The following is a 27,199-nucleotide window of genomic DNA, read 5'->3' on the forward strand; positions in this document are numbered from 1 at the left end:
CAAAATCCTACTCATTACCTTGATGGACGAATCCAGCAATGATATAGGTCTGTAGTTACAAGCTTCTGAGTTGGAGCCTTTTTTAAAAAGAGGAATAATTAGTGACCGACGCCAGGACAGCGGAAATTGGCCGTCTACAGCGGCATTAAAAATCCTAGCTAAAATTGGGGCCCATAAATTCATTTCACTTTTATATAAGTCAATAGGCACCCCATCAGGCCCCGGTGCTTTGCCCCCCTCGCTGTTGGCATCTAAGTCTGAGGTTATTTAGAGCAGGATTTGTTTTGGATCGCACGGGACAGGGAAACCCACACTACCCCCCTAATGTGTCTGAGATCTTATTCCAGTAACCCTGCAGGTAAGGCATGACCACTTTGTGTGCAAAAAGTCTGCCCTTAGACCACCGCTTCGGTCAAATTCATATATGGGCACACAGCACACTGCCACAGTCTGTACTGAGTGATGTATGCCCGGTGTGGAATGGCATTTGCATTATCTGTATTGAATGGTGATAACTGACTCCCGGGGGGGACATCTTGGCTTCCTCCTACTGTCATCCTCCAGTAGGCCCACATTTCTCAAAGGGTGTTTTGGGTGTGATCACCACAGATTTATAAACTGGATATTTTATGTGCTTCCTGGGCCCTCACATGGATCTGTCCTTCGAACAGGCTGAAGTCCAGTAGCCCTTGGCCTCAAGGGCCAAAGGCATTCTTCGGCTGCAGGTATCTAAAGAATTCGTTTTTATGGATACCAAAGTTGCCCTGAAGGTAAATGAAGCCACAGACATTCGTTCCTGTCATCATGTTTTCAATTTTGAACCCACTTATCTTGTCCCATGTCTGGATGCCAGTCCGCCATTGCGCCAAGCTTGAACCATATAGTAGGGTTTACTTTACTGCTCTAGTTTCCGATGCTAACCCATGCCTGGCATAGTGTACTTCACCCTCATTGGTAACCAGGCTAGAACTGGATAAGTGTGTGATGCTCTCAGCATGGTCATCAGACAATGATTCATCTAGGGACTTCCCACTCAAAGTCCCTCGTCACGTTGACTTTGCTCATCTATAAAGTGGATGACGTTATGCATTGCAACCGAATGGCTAAGTATTGCACTCTCCCTTACGCAGATACTGAGCCTCGCAGCAGAAACATGCCCAGACATGCTTCAAAGCAATAATAACTTTTAACGCAAGGTGTCTCCAGAGTACAGCAAAATGCACCACCAGAGTCCTTGAAGTCATTTTGCTATTATGCAGAGATAGGGAAATACTCTACCTTTTGAAGGTGCACATTAACTGGCTACAATATTAAACTTTATTTAATAGATGATGATGATATATAAGTCATAAGTGATAAGGACGGAGTTAATTATGACAGAGTGTCTATCGATGTCAAACTAAACTGCGTGACTGCGCATTGGCTTTATTGTGAGAGAAATGTAAATGTGTTTGTTTGTAGCCACTAAAACTACACGTTCAGCTTATAATTTTGCGGTCTAATAATTGAACACGTTTCCACCTTTAACGCTCCTAGTATTATAAAACCGACAACGCTAATTCTAGCATCGCACAAGACCTATGATAAACCAAACATCAGCGCCTGATAAAGTACGTAGTGACGGACATATTAGAACGGTTCATTTCTCTGTTAGTGAAAACACAGACGAGGCCATCTTGGAATACAACTTCTCCTTTTGATTTTAAAGGAGTACACGTAAAACGGTACCGTCAACCTTGCAACGAGAACAAAATGCTGATTTTTTTTGCGCTCTATATACTTATTTCTTAAACATCAGGACACTGCAGATATAATTGTTTTATAATTTTAAGTTGTTTTTTTTCTACTGGTAATTAAAAACCATAGCCAAATATTTACTAGATTTGCTGCACATGAAGCTCGTTAGACGGCTGCGGTCTTTATGTAACGGTGCGCGGATATTCCCGCTGACAGCCACTACTCTACCCTCCACTCAAGCCACTGCCGAGACGCACCCAATCAACAGAGCCACCTTCCAGCGTCATTGCGTCCTTCCGGTCGTGCGCACGCTCGCTCTTATATAGCGGACGCAACTTCCGGCCTCGCTCCTTTCTAGCAGCGGCTGTGTCTGCGCAAACATGCCTGTGAGTAACCGCGTGAGCCGGGTTCTTATCGAGATGGCGCCAGAAAGGCTCCCGGGCCTTGCGCTTTAATGGAAGTGACCGGGGGTTACGTTGGAGAGTAGAAGAAGCGATCGGAGGTCTATAGGAGGGAAGGGGCAAGACTGCGACAGCCCAAGAGTAGGAGGCCTCAAACCGTCCTGGCTTCTTTGAGTTGTCATTAACCTTTAGTGCTCTGCCCCGGTGCTGCGCATTTGCCCGGTGCTACGACTCTCGGTACCAGCAGACTGCTTTAAGGGCTTTGACAAGAAGGGTGATGCGATTGTCGTGTATCGCGTCTGTCTTAGATTTGGGTAGTGCGTACGGCTGTTGAAAGATCATATGATCGATGGCGTATACGGCAAGTCTTATCTGTGGTGTTTATGTACGAGAGCCTTCACTAGGCTTGTAGAATTGTTCCATATTGACATCGTCCCTATATCTGAGGGTGGAATATGAATGTGTCCTGCATAATCGGGTGCCCTACGAGTTGGCCTGCACATGGCAGGAGGAAAGTTACACAGGGACGTCCATATATTGTTTTGAACGCGATTGCCAGCAGCGTGTAATTTTTCGCTATCCTTATTTGAAGCTCCTGAAATTAGTTATTTTTTGTTCTTCTTTCATAACTTGATTGTTACTCCTTTGAGTTATCATCATAGCTCATACTACTTACATTGCCGAACTGAATGTTTGAGGCGAGTGGGAAATACTGTGCGATTCCTTTTATTTTAATGACGTTTGATCCCTTAACACCGGAATATCTTGACATTTTTGTCTGGCTTGGAGACCTTTTTAACTTTATTTCCCTAACACTATGCGTTCCAAAATGCTATATAAATCAATACCATAACTGTTGGTCAGCCTGCTTTATCCATTGCCATGTTTGTCGTATATTGCCTTCAGCAACACTAGCATTTTTACAGATCGTGTATGCAGTTTCCCGAGGAAGGTTACTTGGAGTGCCGAGGCGGTGTGCTTGTGCTGCCAAGTACTTCATTTTTATATTCGAGTGACACGTTTGTAATATTGAGAACATCTGTCTAGTAATATACAAGCTTGGCCAGGCGTAGTTGCTCTAAATGGTCCTCTACCCCATGTAAGATTTTCACTCTGGGAACTCCTAAAGAGCACGATTAAAGTTTTATCGACCGTGAAGATGTAAGAAGTTAAGCATAGTCACTTGGTACGGTTATGTTGCTGACATGTAAGGTTGTGCCCTGGAAGCCAAGATTCCCCATATATTTTATAATCTACAGACCGCATTTTGTTGGGGCACGAGTAGAGGAATTAACATTCTAAATTGCGAATCGCTTGTTTTTAGTCTGACTCCACATTAGTGTGCAGATTTAGATTATTCACCTGTTTTTCCTTTTGTGGTCACAGCTCGCAAAAGATCTCTTGCATCCGTCTCCCGAGGAGGAGAAGAGGAAACACAAGAAGAAGCGTCTGGTTCAGAGTCCAAACTCTTACTTCATGGATGTGAAGTGTCCAGGTAGGCAGACGGTACAATGGTCAGAGGAAATATTAACACTTGAGATTAGCCTATTTAAATATGACTGCAAAGCCCGTGCTTCTGCATTTTCAGATATGTGCAATTAAGGTCTTTAGGGGTGTGGGAGGAGTAAACTCGTACTGTTGCCGATGGTTTCAGATGGTTAAAGTTACGTTGCCTTGGCACTGTAACGTGTCGATGGTTAAGGTGTGTATGGGCTTAAGTGCAGATATTACCAGCACTTCCTAATTTAGAGTGCTTACCTTATTCAAGTTCATATAGCCAGTCCGGGTACTGGCTACCTAAATGTCATTTGGAGTTGGGAACCTCAAGAGTGGTTTGGTTAATTGAGAAATGCGACTGTACTGTGCATCACTATTGTTTTTTGGATGAATGTCAGGTTAAGCCTACCAATATTTATATGGGATAAAATATTAAAACTTGCCACTTTTGGTGTGACAAGCACTTCCAACCGTATGCTATGCCCTTAAACAATCGCACACCATGAATTATGACTTGGCAGTGCCTGATTTTATCAGGAGCAATGAATTGCGCCAAATACATGCTCAATCTGTTAGAGTAAAGGGTATGAAATAAAATTCTCAAGATTGGTTGCGCAATGCTTATGTCAAGTGCATGTATTTGGTGTAGAGAACAGATGCTTGGCATCCCATCCCCCGATTAACTACTGTGTCCTTCTTACAGGTTGCTACAAAATCACCACTGTATTTAGTCATGCACAAACGGTGGTCCTGTGTGTGGGCTGTTCTACGGTTCTTTGTCAGCCCACAGGGGGGAAGGCGAGGCTCACGGAAGGTAAGCTGTCCAGAAATTACCCCACATATTTCCACCCATACACCTCCACTCTGCAGTACTCCTACAGTCCACGCATACACCAAGCTAGATCAGGCAGCGTTACATTATTCGTAAAGCGTGGAATTTCCTTACGCTCCAGAGCTGCTGCCTCTTAATTCTTGCAGAATTCTAGTAGACTGAAGACCTGACTTGTCAATTGACCAATCTACATGGGCAGGGTTAGGCACATCTAATCATTGCCATGATATCCTTGCAGGTGATAGTGTGCTTTACAAGTTAACATACACCACGATTGCCTACGGCTCAACCTTTTTCGCGTGGCTATTATGGGATCTTGTGTGATAGTCTAATGTACAAGGCAAGACTGCTCCATGGCTTTTAATACCATGAAATGGGCGTAAGACCTCCCCTCTTTAAAGTGCACCATTGCAATATGTTATCCTGTTACAGCCGCCATACCTCAATCACTCATTACATTTCCTAGTCTTTGGCACTACAGTGCTCCATGGCGTTAGGCTAGTTTTGCACCGTATGCATAGAATTTGGCGTATGGTAAAGGCTTGTGTCGCCCCTTTCTGTACTCAGTGCGACTAGTTTGCAGTGATGGGATTGGTCTATGCTTATTGTGTATCTTTCCACTCTTGGGTAACGTGGAGTTATGACTTTACATCTGTTGAATTGCCGCTACCCTACTTTTTAACCTGCAGGTCCAGGAGACTTTTCAAACCTTGTCCAGAAGCTTATATGTTGCTGCTCATCGGTTTGTCTCGGCACAATTGTCTGTTTTCAATGGTCCCACCTATATTTGTTTTCAGCTGTGTCACCTGAACCTTTATGACCTGTCCCATTATTTACTTTACTGCAGGTGTTGAAGCTGCTTGTACACCTAGCACAGCAATTACCTAACTGCTGTCTTTAAGTGATTAGTAATGGCTTTCTCTTCTCCAACAGGTTGCTCCTTCAGACGAAAACAGCACTAAGTGCCATCTGCATGCTGAGTGACGATGGGTAGGACTACCTGCACAGTATGTGGCACAGAACGTCAGTTCAGGAGCAGAGCGTTGAGCCGTGGTGGACAAGTGCAAACTATATGGAGAAGGGACAATGAAATCTGAATGTTGGATGGAAATATTGGGCTCTCATACACTGTACCTGTAGCCTTATCCATCTGACTCAATAAATTTGGATATAAAACTCGTCTGCAGTTCTGGTTGGTTCGCAAAGTTCCTTCCGCCAGGAGTTGTTTCGGCACCAGCGATTTGTTTTTGTCCCATTTGCTTGGGGATGGGAATGTCTGAGTAGGGTGTTGTACTACATCTAATCCCTCTACTGAAATATGTTTTTTTTTTAATGAGTTTAACAGTCCTTTCCCCTGACTTTAATTTCAAGTTTTCAGGCAGCGCTTTTTGGTGTGACACAATGGTAGGGAAGTTCTTAGGGGGGGGGGGCGGGTGCTGCTGCCGTAAGATTCGCAGTTCAGGGACCAATAGTACTGAATCATTCTAACGCTGTTGCTCTTGTTTAAGTGGAATCTCCAAGCTCACTTAACTTGCCTGTTACAATGTACTCCCTTTTCTATCACAGCTCCGTAGACTGTTAAACCAGAAAACTGACTGCCTTAGTTGAACTTGTAATTATGCAACAGGTTATACCTTTTGGCTTGTGCTCTGAAATGCAGCTTGTATGTCCATAATCTTTGACATGTGCTACCAGCTGTTTAGATGCCTGGCAGTGTCAGATGGATGCTTTTCAAAGTTCGTCACCACAGTCCCTTGCATCACAACCAGCTCTTTTAAGGGGAGCACAGCTATGCGCTCAAGCCATTCAGATGTGATTGCCACAGTGGCAACCTATATAAATGCTAGATAAGTTGCTGGTTAACCATCTTGGGTATGCTAATGGTTATGCTTTCTAATAATTGCATCTGTTGGCTAGCACCCCATTCTGCCCCTTTCAGAAACTTACATCAACAAACCATTGAGACGCGGCTAAAGAATTGGTTAAAGTCACAGAATAAATGATTTGGAAAACTCGTAGAAATGTTTACTTTTATTTAAAACTTTCTCTTCCGATTATCTCACACTCCATAGCCAGTGGCATAGGCGGCTTGTGGGGCTGGTGTCTGTTCGGCTCTGGGCAATGTTCGTAAAGCTGCTGCTTAAGTAACCTAGCAGGTAGAAAGAAGCATCTGTTATAGCAAAGGGTACACTAAAACATTCCGAAGTTATTAATATGTGAAGGGTTTCGCTGAAACATTTGTAGTTTTACTGACCCCACTGTTATGCAGTTACCCTAATCCGCAAAAGATAAAGTGTTTAGTAGCAGACACTAACCTGATGAGGGGATGTAAAAAAGTAACCTAGCAGGTAGAAAGAAGCATCTGTTATAGCAAAGGGTACACTAAAACATTCCGAAGTTATTAATATGTGAAGGGTTTCGCTGAAACATTTGTAGTTTTACTGACCCCACTGTTATGCAGTTACCCTAATCCGCAAAAGATAAAGTGTTTAGTAGCAGACACTAACCTGATGAGGGGATGTAAACCACGGGCACGGTCTGTACTCTATTCAGGAAGGCACTGTGCGCTGAAAGAGGGAGAAAGTGATCGAAAGTCATTTCAAGTACACGATCTTTCAAAATGTGAAATAGAAATAACGGTGGTCTCTGCATATATTAAAGGCTCTGGTTATGTTTGCCAATATATAGCTGTTGAACAGGTTATCAGATTCTAGGGTAACTTGAGAAATGTGACGTGCATGCAATTCTCCAAGAACGTGAGTCAACTTTTTCCAAATGCATGACCGTCTCAGGGTCTAATAAATCAATCCAGCTCGTGCATTGTAAAGAATGATCGGCAGTCCTGTTATAGGTATCCCAAAATGCCAGTCTTTCCTTCTATGCGGTTTAAGACCCTTCGTCCCACACTTCGATATTCATGTGCTATATATAGTTTTTTTCATTCGTTCTTCTTACTTTTACTTTACAGGTGTTTTTTAACCCCTGCCTTCATCTTAACAGCTGTACTTCCCATACCCTAGTACTTCTGGCCTTGACCATAGGCTGTTTTTAAGCCCATGTTTAATTTAAGCTAGTCCCTCTATTACTGTCTTTTTCGGAATGGATTTTAATCGCTTTTTCTGAAAAGCAGATCGATATTGCTGCTGGTTGGGGTCATTCAGCCAGCACGTGTAAATTGTATATTTCCCACACTGCAGATCAATGTGATAGTGTGGAGGTGCGACATACAAGCTCACATTTCAACATATTTGGTGCGATATCTTCACATGGTGATTCAAATGAATTGGGGGAGGAATTGAGATCATACTGTGGCGTAGGAAACCGCAAAAAAAGTGTAAGCAATGTGCTCTTGCTGATAGGAGTACTGGGTCCTACAGAGTTAGTTTGCATTTCACTCACGACCATGCACGTTCCTCTACCCTATATGTACTCTCATTTTTCGTGGGACCAAGAAGTATGGTCTGGAGTGACCAGGTGTTTCGATGCTGGTGGGCAGTAAAATGCCCCTGGATAGCTATCGCTGAGCAAATTTCTTAGGGCTTTATCCCACATCGCCCTAGTCTGAGTTAGGCCTCTAACCACTTCGAGGGATATCTTCCAAAACACTGAATTTATCAATTGGTATTAGTCCTGCTGAATCGTGGTGTACATCCACTCGGAGTCAGCCTTGCGAGCTCAGTGACTACCTTTGTCGAATTGGTGTACAAAGTGCTTGAGATACCTAGTTGGATCATAAAAACATTGGGGCATCAATGCTAAACCGTTTCCATCACATAGCGCCCTGTTACCACATGCTGCTCCCAGAGAAAATGTCTCGGCCTCTTGTCTTATTATTCTCTTACATGTAAAACATTGTAGTGATTAGGGTAAGGTTCGAATAAGTCTGTTAAGTGTTCTAAACCTTTATGTGACTTGCAGCACTTTTCTGAGGTGGTCAGACCCCAACCCAGCCAGGTATGTTTTTTAGACATGGTGCCAGAAGACAACCTACTTCTAGTTTTACCACAGTGGTAGTAAATAGTGCTAGTCTTGTTAGGGCCTCCTAACAGTGACTCCTTATGGGGTTGCTGTTCCTGGGCATCACCATTGGAACCACCCTGTCCTAGTTGTGCAATGACCTAGCTAGAAAAAATGGAACTAGAAGAACTGGGTGTTGACTAGGGCTGGATACAGGGAAAAAACTGTCCAGCAGTCGCAATCCGTACGGAATTTTGAGAACTGACCTATATACTAATGATGTTACTTTGTAACATTTAGATTTGTAATTGGACCAACCATGCGAAGACTACTTCCAATTGCACCTCTGATTAGTGGTTTACACACACTGCTGGCGTCAGCAGACAACCATATCCAATTGCTTTTAAAGTAAACTTAAAAAAAAGACAGCCTAAAGGAAGCTGGGCTTTTATACCCAGGACTACGGTGTTGCATCCCAACAAATGTCTATTTGAAAATAACATTAAGCTTTTTTCATATTCATAATGGGTTGTCTTGTCTGGCAATTGTATTATTGCTCTAACAAGCATTTTTTTCGATGCTTTGCAACTGGAGTTCTCTCAAAACAGTGATACATCTAATACAGATTCAATATTTGGAGGGGATGCCTTCAAAATGCCCCATCCAATTTAGCAAATCTGTATGACAGTCACATTTTTGGGTTTGGACAAGTTCGCAGACTTAAAATATGATTTACTTAGGAAAACGTCTATTTTGCGGGTGAAAACTCGGAATTCAGAGTTTGCGACTATAATACATGTTCGTACATATTGCCGTAGGTTCCTGAAGTCAGTTGTATTTTCCTTTATCATACCATACGCTGAGGGGGAGATTTACTAAGGTTTTGTGCCGTGCCTGCATCTCAAGTGATGCAAATAGGTGCAAAATCTTTTTTCCTAATTTACTTTCCAGTGTGAGACTTGTTTAGCACAGGAAATAATGGAAAAGTAATGCGAAGCAGCTCATAGCGCTGCTTTCTGTTACTCTGTGCCATGGGGGCGTTCCAAGAGTGGTGCATGGGCGTTCCATGCAACCACCTCTGGCGTCTCACGCTAAACTTAATTTTCTAAAATCTGTAGATTGGGTTTAGAGTGAGATCTGCGTTCTTTTCAAGTAGGCGCAAGGAAGGAGAAAGCTTTCATGTCCGCTTCCTTTTCTGACTTTGTATGTGTACAGCACGCATACCAAGTGGGAAAATGGATAACGTGAGTCTGCATAGTATTTTGTGCTGAAAGGGTTTCTTCCAGTACAAAACCTATGCTAGACTCGTGGAGACATCCTTGCACCATGGCAGAAAGATCTCTGTGGTGCACGACAGCTGATTTGAGTGGCAGTGTTAGTGAGAGGTGAGGAGAGTGCCTTATTTTAGTAAATGGGGAGCTCTTTTCAGGTAGTGTAAACGTGCACCGGAGTGTCCTGTTCTATCCCAACAGTAGTAAAAGTGCAAGATAAACATGCAACTTAAATGAAAAACAGAAATCTGTAATGGTACCAAATGCAGTAACTATAGGAGCAAGTAAATTAACCAGCATTTGCAAAGCCAATCTTTCTGGCCTCCATTGTGAATGCTAACTAGAACACTCGTTATAAGGCTTACTTGTACTTTTTTTTCGGACCTGTTCCTCAGCACCTGCCAATGAAATTACCCCATAACATGATGCTGTCACCACATCCACAGTTCTGTAAGAGGGTGGGATTATGCAGAAGTTCTTTGTATTAAGCCAAAACGTTTCATGTTAGTTTTCACACAGTGCAGCATCTGAACCACCCGCCAAAGTCTACAGAGTTAAACATTTTGAAACCTGAAATGAGGTCTGCCTCCTAGCTAGCCCCTATCGGATTTAGTGTGCTTGGGAAAGTGACCTGGATTTTGCTGTCCTTGGCTGGACAACCCAAAAGTCTTCTGACTGACACTGCCTCCGATCTTACTCCTTGCTTGACTGTGTGTTCAGTTTGGAACAGAAAGCCTTGTGTGGTGGAAAAGGCTTTAATTCTAAATTGGATGACGTTTAATGCCCATGATTTGTCCTGCCCCTTCTAAGCTTTTACATTTTGTTCCAATTGGTTTAAAAGCTCATTTATTACCTTTAACTTTTCTTCCCCCCTCCCCCCCATTTCCCAACTTGGTATGTTGTATGGTAGGGTGCGTAGATATATTGAGGAATGAATGCATGGTGCTTCTAGGATGTCTGCACCAGGCGGTTAACATTTTGAAATTGCGTAGACTAATGGTTCTTTAACTGTGGTCCAGGAAAGCCTACCGAGGAGGTCCGCGCCTGCTTAGGAAAGTACACAGATTAATAATAAAGGGGCTGATTCACAGAACTAACTTAAGACAAAATCCTAAACTTACTACTTTTGGTATTCACAGAAGTTAGGATTTTGTCTTAGACCTAAGACAAAATCCGAACTTAAGTCTGTCTTAAGACAAAATCCTAACTTCTGTGAATACCAAAAGTAGTAAGTTTAGGATTTTGTCTTAAGTTAATTCTGTGAATCGGGCCCAAAGTGTCTATAAATACGCAAAAGCGACAATTTTAAGACCTGCAAATGAGAAGGAATTTGAAATTGGAGGCTACAAATTAAGCTAGTATCCTCCAGATTGAGTAGTGGGAGCTATGCAAGTGCATCAGAGTATAGTATGAACGATGTGAGTAGCTTAACAGCATCCCATTAAGTTTTTTAAATTTGTGAAATAAAATATTCTATCATTGGAGAGAGGATGTAGCCCAAAGGCTAGGGCAGTCAATCTCAAATCTGGAGGAACCAGGTTCGAGTCTCTGCAATGACGCTCAACATTCTGTGATTCTGGGCAAATCACTTCATCCTCCTGTGCCATATAAAAATGAATGTGTCCTTGTGTAATGCAAATAGTGCTCATGTAAAGCGCTCTTGGGTCAAGTTCGTGCTTTTATAAAACTTCAGAAAAAACATAGTTCCAATCATTGAAAATGACTAGGCTTGGGTTCCTGACTTCCAGTAATGACTCAGTAGGAAACCTGGGGCCTTATTTATGAAGGCCTTGCGCTGCCGGTGCGTCACTTTTAAAATGGGGAAAAAGTGACGTACCGGTGGCGCAAGGCCTTCATAAATAAGACCCCTGGTTTCTAATAATGATTCACTGGGGTCCCAGCAATGATTAAGCAGGGTTCAGCAGAAATCAAAATGTTAAGAGCCACTGGTATTGACTAAGCACTGTGCTGTCCCTGCTTGTGGTGTTTCACATACGAGGACGTTTTTGAGCAATGGGATTTAGGCACAAATTGAGATTTCTTGCTTGCAGTGTTTGCACATTTTAAATATACAAGGACATTGGGGGGCTTTAGTCAGCAGAACATAACATTTGTGTCCTGTGTGACTAAATGCACATGCTCAATATACCCCTGCCATCTATTGTTATGCTCCGACAATTCACACTTGCTCTTCAAATGTCGTAAGTTACAAGGACTTGATGACTCCTCCTCTAGTCATGGCGTTGCATGAGCAGCAACTTCATTATTTTTCCTCTGTCATCGGGTTCAAATGTGGTTCAATGTGATCCCGGTCTCAATGCGTTTGTTGGTTCTGTTGTGGGCTTCGACTCTTTCTTCCATCTTGTGTGAGAAGAATCTTAGATCCGTTCCTTCAAACTGTGCTGGTTCATAACTCTAGTTCATGGTTGTTGCATGACTGGGCACCCGAGGTAATGGAACAGATGCCCATCAAGAGATGAATGCAGTGCCATTTTAAATCCCCCTGGCCCAACCTCCAAGCTGTCTGCAATCTTGGTCTCTTGTTGGAGCATAAGAGCAGTTGCAACTGTTCAGCGTTCCGCAGCATGATGACGGTCAGAGCTGGGAGGAGGTTCTCTGATCCGTAGGTGATTTTGGTGTCCATGGTGGCCGTTTCAGTGCTGATGGAGTCTTTGGTCTCTTAGGGAGCCAGCTTTATTTTTGTTTGAAAAAATCTTTCGCGCCACATGGTCTGTGACTCCTCTGTTTAGGGCTGCGCATGGGGACTGACCCAATTGTTTTATTGCTGCATGGGTGAGGGTAGGAGTGGAGTACTGAGTAGGAAAATAAGTGTTCATGTGTGTAGAAAGAGAATAAGGTAATTATACCTTTAACACAGGCTTCCAAGGAGAAGAGCTAAGTCATGTGAATCTACATCACTACATACAACAAACAGATGCTTACAGAATAAGTAATCTGTTGATGGGCACACATGCTTCTACAGCAACTGTAAACAGTACTTTCTTATGCAGTGAATGGTGCAGAGGTGTGAAACAGACCTGAGGACACAAGCTTCTCTCTTTACTGTTAACTCTCAAAACCTTAATTTTACCCTTGTTGTGCAAGTCGGAAACTTCTAGCAGGACGTGTGCATTATCAACAATTAACAGGACCTCATATGACAACGCAATCATAGAGCTATCTACCTGTCTTTATGCATGACTGCAGAATCACCAACCTCTATCTCTGCACACTCATACCAATAAATCATCACACAGAACCACTACATAACCGCAAGACTATATGTATATGCCCATACCCAGCAACATACTCCTATATAACCAATGTCAATTGTCCACACAGCCACAAACTTGTATTTATTAGCAGCATTATTTGCAACACACTGATCTTTGTACATCTAAACAATAGAACACATTCACAACAACTATAGTACGGCAACATACACCATCATATGCTAACACCACAGCTTTCATACACCCACACTACCGGCATTTACGAATGCAATACAGTGGGACTGCAAGATCAAATCACCACCCTTTTACAAACATAACAGATTGGCTCCAACTACACACTGCAAGCATGTTTGAGTAAAAATAAATCTGACAGCCACCGTTATGCATTCACACTGACACAATTCTACACCAGCACAACTAGCATGAAACACCACTGTACAAGCACACATCTACCAATGTACGACTGAACCAACAGTATACACCAATAGGCCAACCATCATGCACCCATAATTTTACAATGCTCAGTAGTGTAACATAAGCTTTAAGGTCCAGTCCTATTCATCTCTCACTCCTCGTGCCAATATGTACCCAGCAGAAGTAACACACAACAAAAAAGAGCATGCCCCTGGCCATCCCACACAAAGAAACAAACTTGCACTATTTCAGCCAGGCATAACGAACAGTGAAGTGTGCTGTTCATCGAACACATTTTAAATCATATCAGGAGTGTGAAACCCTAAATAAATGCAACTCAAACATATGTAATAGTACTGAGTGGTCTACATCACTTCAACGTTAGAGAGGTGCACACTGCTTGGAGGAGGCTGACAAGACAAGTACAATATGGTTGTGGGGGAGGGGGAAAGTTCCTCAGGTGGGTGAGGCTGGTAAATCAGAGTTCTCTTTAGATGTACAGTGGTAAATCCAGTGTGAGTGGAGGCATTGCATACAGTGTTCTCACCAAGGAAGATAGCAGCTATCAGTGCAAGACCAGCAAACAGCATAAAGGACAGCATTTGACTGGATCCGGCAAGCTGGAGCAAGTAGCCATCATCACCACATTGGCCTGTAACATCAAAAACACACAGGTTACATCCCCTGTGTGACAGACAATGTACGTTATCATCAGAGTGGGGGACTCTTATGATGCAACAAGAGATACTGGAGGCAGTAAGCACAGTACAAAGTGTTCTTAATTGTATCTGTTCCGACCTGGGCGTCTGTTGAGCTGAGACCCAGAAGATGAGTGGTGCAACTTAAGGCTGTCATGCAGATTACCTTGATTGGAACATGATGCTGGAAAGCAGTAATGGGTAAACTTATGAAGCAGATGTGCAGAACAATGATACCAAAAAGCCAGATTCTTAAAATACCTTTTAGAAGGAAATTAATGCTGCTTTTTGTATAGGTGCCTAAAACAGCATACCCACCAACTTTCATATGTTGCTTCGTCCTGCTCTGCCCCTTTTTATACATTTTAATTGCTGCACCAGTAAACAACTGCTTAGTGTTTTGTTTATGCTGGCCCCACGATGTCAGGTTCCATGACATCTTGCAGCGGCCACTCACATGTTTCCTACTACAAAATATCTTGCAAACCTTTATGTGAATCCCACTCCATGAGCAGATGGATGTTAAGTGCATCGAAGCATTGTTATAAGTTTTGCGGGAACAATATTTGGCCACTATTGATTCTTGGCCTTTGTGGCCATCCATAAACTATTACGCCTTGCTCCAAATGCTCCTATATTTTGTAGGAGCACAGTTATAATTTATGAACTGTGGCACTAAAGGCTGGACGAGCAAACACTCTCAGATACCAGAACCCAAGGAAGTCCTCTTTGGTACTCCTGTAAGCTCTCACCGCCCCAAGGGAGTCACCGACTTCATTCGGACTTCTAGATATGGAGCAGTGATGGGCCAGTCAAAGGGATCAGGTATATATGGTGAGCCCGAAACCAAAGTGGAAAATAGTTAACGTCCTGGACTCATATCAGGGCGCTTCTCCTGGGACCAAGGAATACAGGGCAATCTCTGTAATAGATACTGTCCCTCAACCATGGATACTCAGGTACCAAATGCTACTGCAAGCTCCATGAATGACAACACCACCTTTTTAGGCACTGTCTATCGGATGAATGAAGCCAAGAAGTAGCATTGGGTAGATAGCAGTAACACTAAAACTGCACAAAATATATCCAGGCTGTGTTATAACATTGTACAAAAACATTTCTCTGCACTACTAAAAGTTAAATTGCATAAATTACAATGTTATACTTCACTGCAAGTTGTGTTCTACATGCTGAAATGCAGATATGCAGGAGAAAGTTCTGTGCATGCATTTTAAAAGTTGGATTCTTCAGTTCGGTGGAACACACCCCTTTGCAATGGTGCTGAGAGTGGCCAAGGGATTGCATCTATGGTCAGAAATCTGTCCTTCGGACATTATCCCTCAAAACAGCTGGGCCTTGGTTCTTGCGCTGCTAAGGCATGTTCACAGGAAAATAGTGACGTTACATAACCTTCTAGAATACGCATGAAAGTGCGAACTGGCTGGGTGATCTAGAATTCACAAAATATGTTCACGAGTTCCAGTGATAGAACCCAGGACTACTACTCCAGAACTGCTGCCAAGTGGAGAATTTATCTTGCTGAATCTCATGTTTTGCAGACTACTGCCATTTTGCTGAGTGGACATCTGAATTTTCAGGCACTCCTTCAAAAACTCCAACAGAATTGTTGCCCTGAATTGCTTTGGACAGGAATAATAAAGCAGTTTCAGCTTTTTAGCCATTTGTAAACTGATGATTTCAAAAGGGAAGAAAGCATTTCCCACATGAAGATGATTCTTCTTTATAGACAATGTAAACAGATGACGCCTGCATGAGCTCTTTGACATGGCATCTCCAACGGCTGTACAGGGGTGGGATGGAGGGACCGGGCAGGCCCACTCCTAAAGGTCGTGTGAAAATTAGCTGACTTTAACCACTCGTAGTATTTGCACCCCATAAGCGTGTGCTGCTGACATAAAGATGTCGCTGTCCATCAATTCACTGTGACAGACTCATTGCAAGCATGCATAAAAGGGTAGGATATGCCACCTCTGGTTTCTAATTTAAAATGTTGCTTTGGGGTGAGGAAGCTTACCTACCAAACTAACATTGGCCTTTGGCGACCCGACAGGGCATACCTTCTCAGCTGGAAACAGAGGCTGAGGGAAAGACCTTTCCATGAAGGGGTGACAGTCGGCTGCCCAAACCAATATAGCACCTCTTTGATGTGTCCCTTCACAGATTTTATTCCTCAGAGATCTGGGGCCACATGTAGGTGAGGCAATACCAGTCGGTAACGGTGAAATTCGGTAAATTTCACTGTTACTGACCGGTATTTAGGGATTTGAGCTGTAGGAGGCAGGTTTCAAGGATTCGGTAATTTACCGAATCTGTAAATTACCGAATTCATAAATACCGAATCGGTAAATTACAGAATCCTTAAATCCTATGCTGGAGGCACTCAAAGTGAGTTGGTGGTGGTAAATACCGAATACCTTTGAAAAAGCTATTTTTTGCTGCTATATTTTGGGTGCCACATGTGCACAAATGCACGATTCAGGGGTGCAACAGGGTGTCAATGTGACACCCTGCCACCCTTGAATATGTTCCCCCTATTACCGATTCGGTATTTACCGAATCAGTAATAGTGAATGGCTTCCCATTCAATACCATGGGCCTCAAGGCCCATAGGAATGAATGGGAATCACCAAATCTGTAAATACCGAATCAGTAATACCGAATATTACCGATTTGGTAAAATTGACCGAATTTTTACCTACATACTATTTACTGATTTTCAAATACCAAATCGGTAAAATTCGGTATTTAAGAATCGGTTAATAGTGATTACTTACATATGGCCCCTGGTCATCTTGTCTTGTGGGAGCAGTTCAATGATGACACCCAGGCACGTGGACAAATCGGCTGTGCGTTGGCAACCACAACAATGTGTAGGGGTCTCAGAGTTACCATAATAACCACAGAAGACCAGTCGAAAAGAACTGCCTTGAAGATAACTCAGCAATGATTGCTGGTACAGAAACAGGGTCTAAAGCTCAAGAAGAAAGAAGCTGAATTCACACATAGTGCGAAGAATTAGCACAACCTAGCAAGTTGATGGAGTGATTGTGGCTATAGCGGACTTGGAAAATGAGATGTGGTTGAAGAGCTGGGAAATAAATCCAAGTTCCATAATCAGTCTTGGGTTTCTCACCTTTACAGGAGGGTGGCCACACTCCTTTATTTATTGGAAATAGACATACTCCTAAACAATGACACATTACACCCAAATTAAATCTAGAAGGTGCTTTATATCGAACTCATTTTGCTTTGCACCCCTTCCCCCTGACGTTACACAGCTTTGAGAAAAGCCACGGCAAAGCCAATGCGTCCCAGAGATTAAATGTTTTGGCACTGCCAATGCTTGTTGTTATTCTTACCAACTATTGTCCTGTGCTGCATCCTAGCCCTTTTGCTAAAGGGCCCTACACATACCTCGCAACCATTGAACTTCTTGCTAACTACTATATTTTGTTGAAGGAAATCATATTGTGTACACTGGCCAGTCTCAGGCTCCTAGTGCCCGAACCATTGCTTTGGAGTTTTTCGGATTGGTTTTTGTGTGCACTTAAATCAGTCCCAAGTGTTTCTAAATCATAACGAAAGCTGATAAAGCACATATGATCAAAAGATGGATTAGTAAATATAGTCCCTCCGGGTTCTTTAGTTTCTGTTGTTATGTTGAGGAGACTGTAGCTTTCATCAATGACTGTGTCTATTTTTAACCCCACAACCATCAGCCCACACCAAGAGAAATTTAGAATGAGCAAAGGAGCATCGTAGATATGAGTGTGTCTTGCAGCTGCCCAGTATGCTGGTCCAGTCTTACATTTTTTTAATAAAGAAAATTATAATTCCTAAACCTAATTATTGTCCAAAGGGGCTTAGCTTAGCATATAAAAGAAGAGACTTTCACAGGTAAGTGAAGAAGAAGACTTCTCATCCGTGAGTTTAGGCAACCCTCTCTTCTTAACTCTGGAAACAGATGTAAATAGCACTATCTTGGGTACTCTTTCATCAAGAATGAGGATGGAGGATTCTTTCCACATCTAGGAGGATTCTTCCCCTATCTTCCACCTGCGCCGCTAACTTCTAGAAGGCTTTATCAAAAGAGGACTGAACAGAGATGCAAGAATCTTTAATAGCCTGCTGTAGCTGCCACTGTAGCGCAGATGGAGAAGTGGGGAAGAATCCTCTTTGGAAAATTCAACATCATTTTTCCTCTAATTTTCTTTAAAAAGAAAACATTTGAAAATACGAAGCCTAGTAACAAAAAACACAACGTGAAGGAGGGTCTAAAGGGGAAAATAATTTAGAGACCTAAGTGCACCCTATCCCCTAATCCTACTCACAACAAACACAAAGGGGGTGCTACTGGTCTGAATCGGCTAGAAAGTGTCTGCTTTCTCATGAGGAGTGTGTGTACACACTAAAGAGTGAGAAGAGAGAAAGAGGAAAGAAAACCCATCAGCCCACCCATTGGCGGTGCTTCATCATCTGGGGTTTAAAAGTGCGAACTGGTATCCACTAGGTCACTCACTCTTAGTATCGTGAGTGAACCTTAGAATCGGATCCACCAGTGATGAAAAGCCAAAGAGTAGTGGTAATAAGAGCTGTGGTTAGAAAAGTTGCAGTGCTCAGACGAATTAGACCCTTCTGTAACGTGCCCGCGCGTCTTTTGCCTACTCTTGTAGGTCTTCCGCGGGCGACAGCCTCATGATTATGTACTCGTTTGGCTTTTGGCTTTTCTTGTTTGTGTTTTGTTTCAGACAGGGCAAGTATAAAAAACATTTGAGTTGCCTATGCGCAGAGGAGCGAGGCAAGCTCGGGACGACTTTGCCGGTTTTCTATTGGGCCATTTTGCGAAAGCAAGCCACTGATTGGCTATTCCCCGAACCAACAGCTAGATTGGTAACACCCCTTTGATGAAATAGACCTACTAGGTGTTTGCTTACATACATATCCCCATTTAGTGCTTCACTGCGGGTGCATACAACTTTCTCTCTGGTCCGCCCTTTATCGCCGGCATCAGAACAGCACGGCTTTGAGGCACACCTTGGGAGGCGGTAACTATTAACCTTACGCTTCTTTTGCGGTCCGCAAACATCGCATTTAAGCGGCCCGTCCTGTCCACCATGTTACCTTCCCCTCAGCGCAGAAGGGGTTTGAGGTACCGACGGACAGGTGAGTGCAGCGGCTTATGGCACCTTTAGAATAGGCCTTTTGAGGTCCATTTACTTGTAGTTGTGTTTGGGATATTTTGTCCTTGTCACTCTCCATGGATCCTCCATTGAAGATCTGTCTCGCTAGCGCTCTCTTTCCATTTTTCGCTCCACACCTGGGTTATACACTTCCAACTAAGTATCTAACTCAACCAACTGATACTAAGAGTTGTTAAACCATGGTGTACACTGAGTGAAAAGTGCCTATTCGGGTGTTACCCTGAGTCTAACTAGATATTTGTAGTAGCCTAGCGGCCAAGCAGTAACTTGGCATATGCTCTCGGTTTCATTAACTTTTTATTAACTTTCTATATTTAACATCATCAATCATCAGCCGGCTAGGCTAGCTGAGAACTGCGGTCCTTTTTTACGCCCACTTTTGACACCAGGGGATATCCTTATGAAGTGGATCTATACCATGACAGTGGTTCAAAAGGTATTTTTGTTTCCATTTCTTTAGAGCAGGGCCTCATTACCTGAGCGAGTGCCAGGCGAGGTCAGGCCACTCCCAAGTAAATTTTGGGTGAGTGATTATTCAATAAACAATGAATGAGCAATGTCTTGTTGGCTGTTATATGTTTGTATCATAATATGTTGCCTTCATCTGTTACACCATGTGTCTGTATACACTGTTTTCTTTTTAGGAGAGGAGTTTTCACAACCATGACTTCCGAACCTAACCCTCACTACATTGCCAGATGGTAGGTCATTCATGCATGGTATGTAGTCCTCATTACACTTTGGTCACAGTTGCAGTAGTGTTGTTATCATAGGTCCTGAAGAAAGCCCTTTGAGGCTGAAACATGTCGACCAGTTAACTTTACCAACAGGATAGTAGTATTTGTTGAAACACTATCTACACTCTGTTTTTAACCTTGTCATCATGGTGACCGTCATAATAAAATTTGCTCTTAGGCACCATGCTAGTCAGACTGGGTGTGAGTGTTTGATTGGTTCAGATGCTCCGTCCATCACCACCCCCTTTTGTACCGCTTTGGCCGCCATAAGTGTGGCAGGGTATGCTCAGACGTGAGTCCCTTGCTCACTTTGCCACTGGATTCAAGCAAGCCGGGCTGAAGACGGCTGGAATGCCAGAAACCGGTCCTCGGAAGCTTGTTTCCGGTCCAGGGAAAGCATGGCTTTGCAGTTCGGGCTGGACTGTTCCCATGAGGCACTGATCTGCATATAGCCATGTCTGTACTGGGGTGGCAGAGTGGGCTAAAGAACGGTGATGGATCAAACCCAGATCTTTTGACTGGGTGTGAGTGTTTGATTGGTTCAGATGCTCCGTCCATCACCACCCCCTTTTGTACCCCAGTCAATTTTAATACACCACTTATTCTACCAGCACATATTTTTTGAGCACTGCAACTTTTCTTCCCACAGCTCTTATTACCACTACTCTTTGGCTTTTCATCACTGGTGGATCCGATTCTAAGGTTCACTCACGATACTAAGAGTGAGTGACCTAGTGGATACCAGTTCGCACTTTTAAACCCCAGATGATGAAGCTCCGCCAATGGGTGGGCTGATGGGTTTTCTTTCCTCTTTCTCACTTCTCACTCTTTAGTGTGCACACACACTCCTCATGAGAAAGCAGACACTTTCTAGCCGATTCAGACCAGTAGCACCCCCTTTGTGTTTGTAATACGAAGCCTAGACCAGCATTGAAACTGTTAGCCAATTCTAAAAAGGTTTTCAATCTTAGTATATATGTTTTTATTATGGCCAGGGTAAAGTGTGGAATATAGGACCAACTTGAGTAAAAGGCATAAAAGTGGCAGAAATATGCTCAAAGGGCATGGAGTATAGCGAATTAACCATTCAATGAGGTGCTGGTGATCCTAAGTCGCTGTAGTTGTTCCCAAGGAGACGAGATACACAAAATGGCTGCCGCATGATAAGCGTGCTGAAAGGGCTGCCATATGGTGGCTGTGATGGGGCAGGCAAAGATAACGCAAGGCTTCTGACGCTAACTCAGGGAAGATTAATAAGGGAAAGACCATCCACTATTGCCTAAATAAAAAGATGGATACAAGATCTTAATGGATGGAGGGTGGCCATGTCTGACGACGCTCATGGTGGCCTTGTATTAGAAGCTCTAGATGTCTCAAGAGCCTGCAGGAGTAAAGAGCAGGAAGGAGCAAGCATTCAGAACAAAAGACAAAAGAGAAGCAAGCTAGGAGATCAAAAAACATAAGCATGAAAATGTAATTTGTATAGCGAATGGAGAAAAGGGAAGTGAAAGTGCGGACCATGGCCACAAAGTGACAGGAAAAGAATGAATGCTCTGAGCTAGTGTGAAAAAGTTATATATAAGTATATGAGTTATGATATGATAAAGCAGTAATTATTGAATTAATGTAAGAATAAATAAAACTGAAAATGGTAACAAGGCTATTAGTGGAGCGGTAAAGGCAGACACTGATCTGTTGCTGGGAACAACAATAAAAGAGGGCACCTGCTGCTGGATGAGCTGTTTTATAATATCAATGACATTGTTACAGCTTTATATCATACCTTCCTATCGCTGCTGCAAGTAGTTAGTTAAATAAGGGATTTTGTACAGTGTACCACCTCATTGTCTTGTGATTAAATTTACAGCAGACACAGCAGATTATTTTGATTTATGAAAATGATAGGCACTAAGGTCCTTCCTAAGTAAGGCCCGCCAAGCTCTGTATGTGACAATCCTACGCATATCCAGGGATGCTGAAACCAAGCAAGTAGATGCACCCAAATCCATGGTCCCATCTTTCTTATGCTTTCTCTCCTGGTTAGAACCAGTGTTCAAATATAATCACAATTGAGGTGCAGGCATCCAGTGTAATTGGAAATGGTGTTGATAGTAACTCAGTGGTAGTAGAGAAGTAAAGTACAGCGGCATCTGTTCGCAGTACATCACCCTCCAGCTACCCTTAGGCCACAGATTAGTTTTCGTATTAGGCAGTAAAGGTCTCTCAAAACAGGAGGCTTCTTTTAAAGGTATATGGGGTATGCTACTGTTGTCCCAGGAAAAGGCTGTCCTTTAGAGCAGTACCCTTATTGACTCCCAGTGCTCTTTTCTGCAGTGGTGGGCATGATCACAAAGTATAGGAAAGCTAAGGCTGGGGGCCTGTGAGAAAAGAGGTTTTTCTCACTTCTTACTTCAGTGGAACTCAGTGCAGACACTCGCTGCGGAATCAGATGACAAAGTTGTCGCCTGCACTGACGAAGACACTTAAGCATTCTACCTGTGAGAAAATAAACACCAACTGCAAGTGTTCACAGGATTCTCAGGTTGCAAAACCACAGGCACAGCCTTTAAGGATCAGCTTCTGAAAGATGTTACCACCTGAGATAGTGGATCTAGAAAACAAAAGCCTATGAAGGAGCAGAGAAACAATAGACATAGGGTACTGATGATAAATCTAGCCACAAGTAGGCACCGAGGAACCCAGCTCAAAAGTGACTAAGGTTAACATACATTTTGCTAAGTTTGTGTTCGATCACATCAGCCGCAGAAATAAGGAGTGTAATATGTGGAAACTGGTGGTCTTTCTTCTCTTCATACCTGCAGTGTGGCCTGAGCTTCTTGTCCTCCCTGAACTGCGGTCGGGCTTAGCTCCGCCCGGACCACAACCCCCAGCAGCCTTTGGGGTCAGTGACGACGCCTGCAACGAGCGCGCCAGGAGGCGCTTAAAGCACCGACAGAGCCTTCGTCCCGCGAGGACGTGCGCGGGACGCGCCGGACGAAGCCCGGACTAAGGGCGGACAGTCTAAGACAGTCCGAGACAGGCAGAGACTGGACTGGGCCAGTTACCCTGTTCGTTATTGTCAGGTGAGACTGTTCTACCGATCAAGGAGGATCCTGGACATTATCAGGCATTGACTTTACATGCATTGTCTCTAATCCGATTTGTGAGATCGTGGTACACACATTAGCGTATTTACACTGTGTCTCTGGGGGGTTCTGCCTCTTTGTTTTACTGGTGCGTTATGCCTAGTAAAAAATTGTCCCTGGTAAAAAACACTATGGATAACTACTTAGTGCAGGTAGTTGCTAAAATTAATAGTGAGAGGAGATCCTCACTTGGGCTGGGTGGTTCCCCAAAGTCACCCACATCAATTCTGCCAATATCTGTCTCTTTTCAATCCCCGAACATACTTAATAGTAGTTGCCCGGTTGTAATACCTGAATCTGACGACAATGCTCCCCTGGACCAGACTAATTGTGCTCTTGAGGTTAGTGATAGTGAAAATGAGGTTGATTTACACCCCCAAGAGATAAAAGCCCCTACCCCAGTACCTGCGAGACGCACTACCAGAGGAGCAAAAAAGGGTCAGCAAAAGCGGGGAGGGCTCCGTTCAAGCCGTAAGAAGCCTGCCTCCCCTCCAAGTAACACTGTGATGGAGGAAGAAGGGTTACTTGATGAAGTCGGTGTGACTCTATCTAGTGAGCAGTTTGGGAAGTTGCTGGCTTTGATAGACACCAAGATCCAGGGAATTGTAAAGCCATTGGTGGGGAAGATAGATAAGCTCACTAATGAAGTTAAACGATTAGGGGGCCTTTTGAGCAAAACTCTGGAGGAAGTAGAAAAACTGCCTGAAGAAATGATAAATAAGATTGAGTTAAAGAATGCAACATCTAGCTCTGCGGGTGAGGGTGAGGGAGGAGCATCCCCCTTGTCTAATCATCCTGTGATTCCACAGGTAGAGGTAGGGGAGGATGCACAAAGGGTAGTTGTCCCTCCTGTTGTACTTCCAGACCAGGATCATGCAAAAGGCTCGGTTGAGCTTATAGTTGAGGCTTCCCCATTAGTCCTTGTTCTAGCTAACGTTCCTAAACTGGATCCAGGACAGGATGAAACTACATCTTCATTGCTGTCTAAAGCCTTATACTGGCTAACCAACAATATGGTAATAAACCACTGGGGTAAGAAACAACTGGCAGAGGAATTAGTTATGGCTAAGAGGGTGGAGTGGATAGGCAGCAGCCCAAAAAGATTCAGGGGTGACTGTGTTGTTTTGAATTTTTCAGACCCTGAGGTGCTAATTAACATCTTGCCCAATCTTCTACCCCCACAGCGAAGGTCCACTGATATTATCCCTCTTACCCTAGACTTTTTCTACTATCGGAAAGGGGGGGTTTCCAATCGGTATACACTAAGAACAAAATGGAATGTGGTTTCTGCAAAGGGGAAGAATGTTACTAATTCCTCTGAGTGGGGACTAAATCTTGAGAACAGGTTCTCAGCCCTCTCCAATTTAAACGATTGTGATTGACTTCAAGGGGATAAATGTTCAGTATCATTTGATGAAAAAGTCCAGAGAATACGCTCCCTGAATGTTCACAAAAGTAGTGAGGTTGCCCATTTGAATCCTATAAGTACTTTAGCGCAGACAAGTTTAGCGATACCTGTGGCGGGAGTGCCCTCTCCTTTGATTTTAACTCCTGATGTACAACTTGATTTTCCAACCGGGGTGGGGAATCTAATATCTTGGAACTTGGCCGGATTATGCTCCAAACTAGACTGTGGGGACTGGCTTAGCTTTGTTAATTTATATGATGTATGTTTGTTTCAGGAGACTTGGGCATGTAAACCTGTATTTGCGCTAGGATATTTAAATTTTTCCGTGCCTGCAGCAAAGGGCCCGAAAGGGAGACCAATGGGGGGTCTTACAATCTGGGTCCGACAAACCCTCAAACTTAAAATAACAAATATTGAGACTAGTCATAATGACATTCAGTTAATCAGGGTAACCAGTGATGAAACAGGGTCACTAGATATATATAACATATACGCTAGGAATGTTAAGGGTGTTAGATCTGACGTCTTAATTGCATTGGGTAACCTCCTTGATAAATTTTCAGCTGATAACAGGGTGGTGATAGCAGGCGATTTTAATAGGACGTTTGAGCCCCTGGTCTTAAGTGAGGTCTCCATTGGAGCAGAAGAGGACTCCCAATGGGGCATTCCTGCGTTAGACCTGAATCCAGTTACTCGTTGGACTGAGGAAATTATTGATCTGAATGCACTGTGCTTAGAAAAAGGTCTGAGAGCTTTGAATGGACGTACAGCTTCAGATAGAAAAGGCTCCATGACCTTTGATAACGGAAGACACAAAAGTAGGATAGATTATGTTATCTGCAGCTTATTACTGTGGTCATCTGTCCGTGATATGGAGGTCGTCATAAGACCTGAGAGCGATCACAATCCTTTATGTGTTGAGCACAAATGGTGGGCCGTTGGGACAAATCTTACTTGTTTAAACACTCTTGCTCCACCCTCGCTCATCCCAGAGAATAACATGCGTAGGCTTAAATGGGCCAGTGTTGTGACCAATCAACAAGCTATTGATAATATTAATTACGAAACTGATCAAGCTATAGCTGCTTTGGAAACAATTAGTGTTTCCACCTCTGGCCTGAAGGAAGTGGTTAACATTCATGATACTCTGTTCGCCAAGATTAAAAAACATTTCCTGAAACCTGTTAGGCGAAATGGGGCTAGAGCTAGTAAAGATGCTAAATGGTACAACGCAGAATGTAGTGCTGCACGTCTGGCTTTAGGGCAGGCTCTTAAAAGGAGGGACGCTGAAAGCACTTGTCTAGCCAGAAAGAATTACAAAGCCTGCATAGTGAAAGCTAAAAGAGCCTGGGACGAACGACACTGGTGTAAATTGAAAAAAGCAAGCGATAGAAAGGATTCCAGAGCGTTCTGGAATATCGTTAAATGGGGTAGCGAGAGAGTAGAGGAATCTCCTAATAATAACGTACCTCAGGAAGCTTGGGTAGAATTTTTTAGATCGCAGTACGCTCTCAATACACAGATTAGAGGGGAGGACATTATTAATATGTCTTTTTCTTACGGTAATCTTTTTAATGTTAAAGAGTATTTGATTGCTATAAATGCTGTAATTAGAGGACGCGCACCTGGATCAGATGGCGTTCCCGCAGACATTTTTCTAAATGATAAAGAGCGGTGGTGTAAATATATCTATTTACTCATCAATTTTATTGCCAAGGGCGCTGAGGTCCCAGCCTCTTGGAGAGGTGCTGTGATTGTCCCTGTGTTCAAAAAGGGAGATCGTGCACAGCCGGGTAATTATAGGCCAATAAGCCTTATCGATACAGTACAAAAAATAGTCGGCCGTGTGGTGGTAAACAGGCTCCTAGATTGGGCTGAGGACAATAACATCTTATCACCGTATCAAGCAGGATTTCGAAGGGCAACTAGCACGGTTGACCAAGTGTTCCGTTTCCAACTGCTCCAGTGGAAGACTGTGGTGCTCGGAGGAGGCAGCCTTTATGCAGCATTTGTTGATCTGAGGGCTGCCTTCGACCTGGTCCCGCGGTCAAAACTGTGGCAAGTTCTTCAGAGCTTGGGGGTCCCTGAGGAATTACTGACCTTGGTAATGCGATTACACGAGCTCACTTTTGCCAAAATACAGTGGGGAGGGCATGACATGGTTACTGATGAATTTCCAGTTGAAAGGGGGGTTAGACAGGGGTGTTCAATGGCCCCAACCTTGTTCACTCTGTACATAAATGGCGTTGTCCCCCGTATGGTAACAGCTCCTGTAGACGCTCCATCTCTCTCAGGGTTAAAAATCCCTATATTAATGTTTGCGGACGACACGCTTATTATGTCGAAAACGCCTAGTGGTTTGCAGCGTGCTCGGTGTATCTTTGAGAATTTCTGTGGGGAGCATGGGTTAGAGGTGAACGCCACCAAAACCAAACTCATGGCTTTTAAACCACATCGTAGCTGTAAGCCTAACATCAGCATAAATGGGCGGCCTCTTGAGGTGGTAAACTCATTCACATACTTAGGAATTCTCATCGCATATAATAATAGATGGAGCCAACATATAAATACTGCCACTCTGCGACATAAGCAATTGTCGGGTGCCATTAATATGGAACATAGGAAATCTTTGACCAAACCTGTTAA

General features: G+C 43.4%; 2 protein-coding genes across 2 annotated transcripts in view; one reads left to right on the plus strand and one right to left on the minus strand.

Annotated features, from left to right (window-relative positions):
- Positions 1-3,503: 3,503 nt before the first annotated feature.
- On the plus strand, positions 3,504-5,647 carry RPS27 (ribosomal protein S27). Its single transcript, XM_078669776.1, has 3 exons — positions 3,504-3,633; positions 4,339-4,449; positions 5,401-5,647. The coding sequence occupies exons 1-3, from the start codon at positions 3,615-3,617 to the stop codon at positions 5,427-5,429; spliced, it is 159 nt and encodes a 52-aa protein (XP_078525902.1). The 5' UTR covers positions 3,504-3,614; the 3' UTR covers positions 5,430-5,647.
- Positions 5,648-6,386: 739 nt separating this feature from the next.
- The window catches only part of NUP210L (nucleoporin 210 like), a 444,253-nt gene continuing 423,440 nt past the window's right edge, over positions 6,387-27,199 (minus strand). The window contains exons 37-39 of the mRNA XM_078668895.1: positions 13,890-13,994; positions 6,975-7,034; positions 6,387-6,616 (exon numbers count right to left, since the gene is read on the minus strand). Of these exons, the coding sequence (XP_078525021.1) occupies positions 6,522-6,616; positions 6,975-7,034; positions 13,890-13,994 (260 nt within the window). The 3' untranslated portion in view covers positions 6,387-6,521. The remainder of the gene's footprint in view (positions 6,617-6,974; positions 7,035-13,889; positions 13,995-27,199) is intronic.

This window comes from Lissotriton helveticus, chromosome 12 (assembly GCF_964261635.1).
Source record: "Lissotriton helveticus chromosome 12, aLisHel1.1, whole genome shotgun sequence".
Taxonomy (NCBI): domain Eukaryota; kingdom Metazoa; phylum Chordata; class Amphibia; order Caudata; family Salamandridae; genus Lissotriton; species Lissotriton helveticus.

Excerpts from the sequence above, each read along its gene's own strand:
- RPS27 (XM_078669776.1), top strand. Across the intron at positions 4,450-5,400 it reads GAAGGCGAGGCTCACGGAAG|GTTGCTCCTTCAGACGAAAA; the intron begins GTAAGCTGTCCA and ends CTTCTCCAACAG.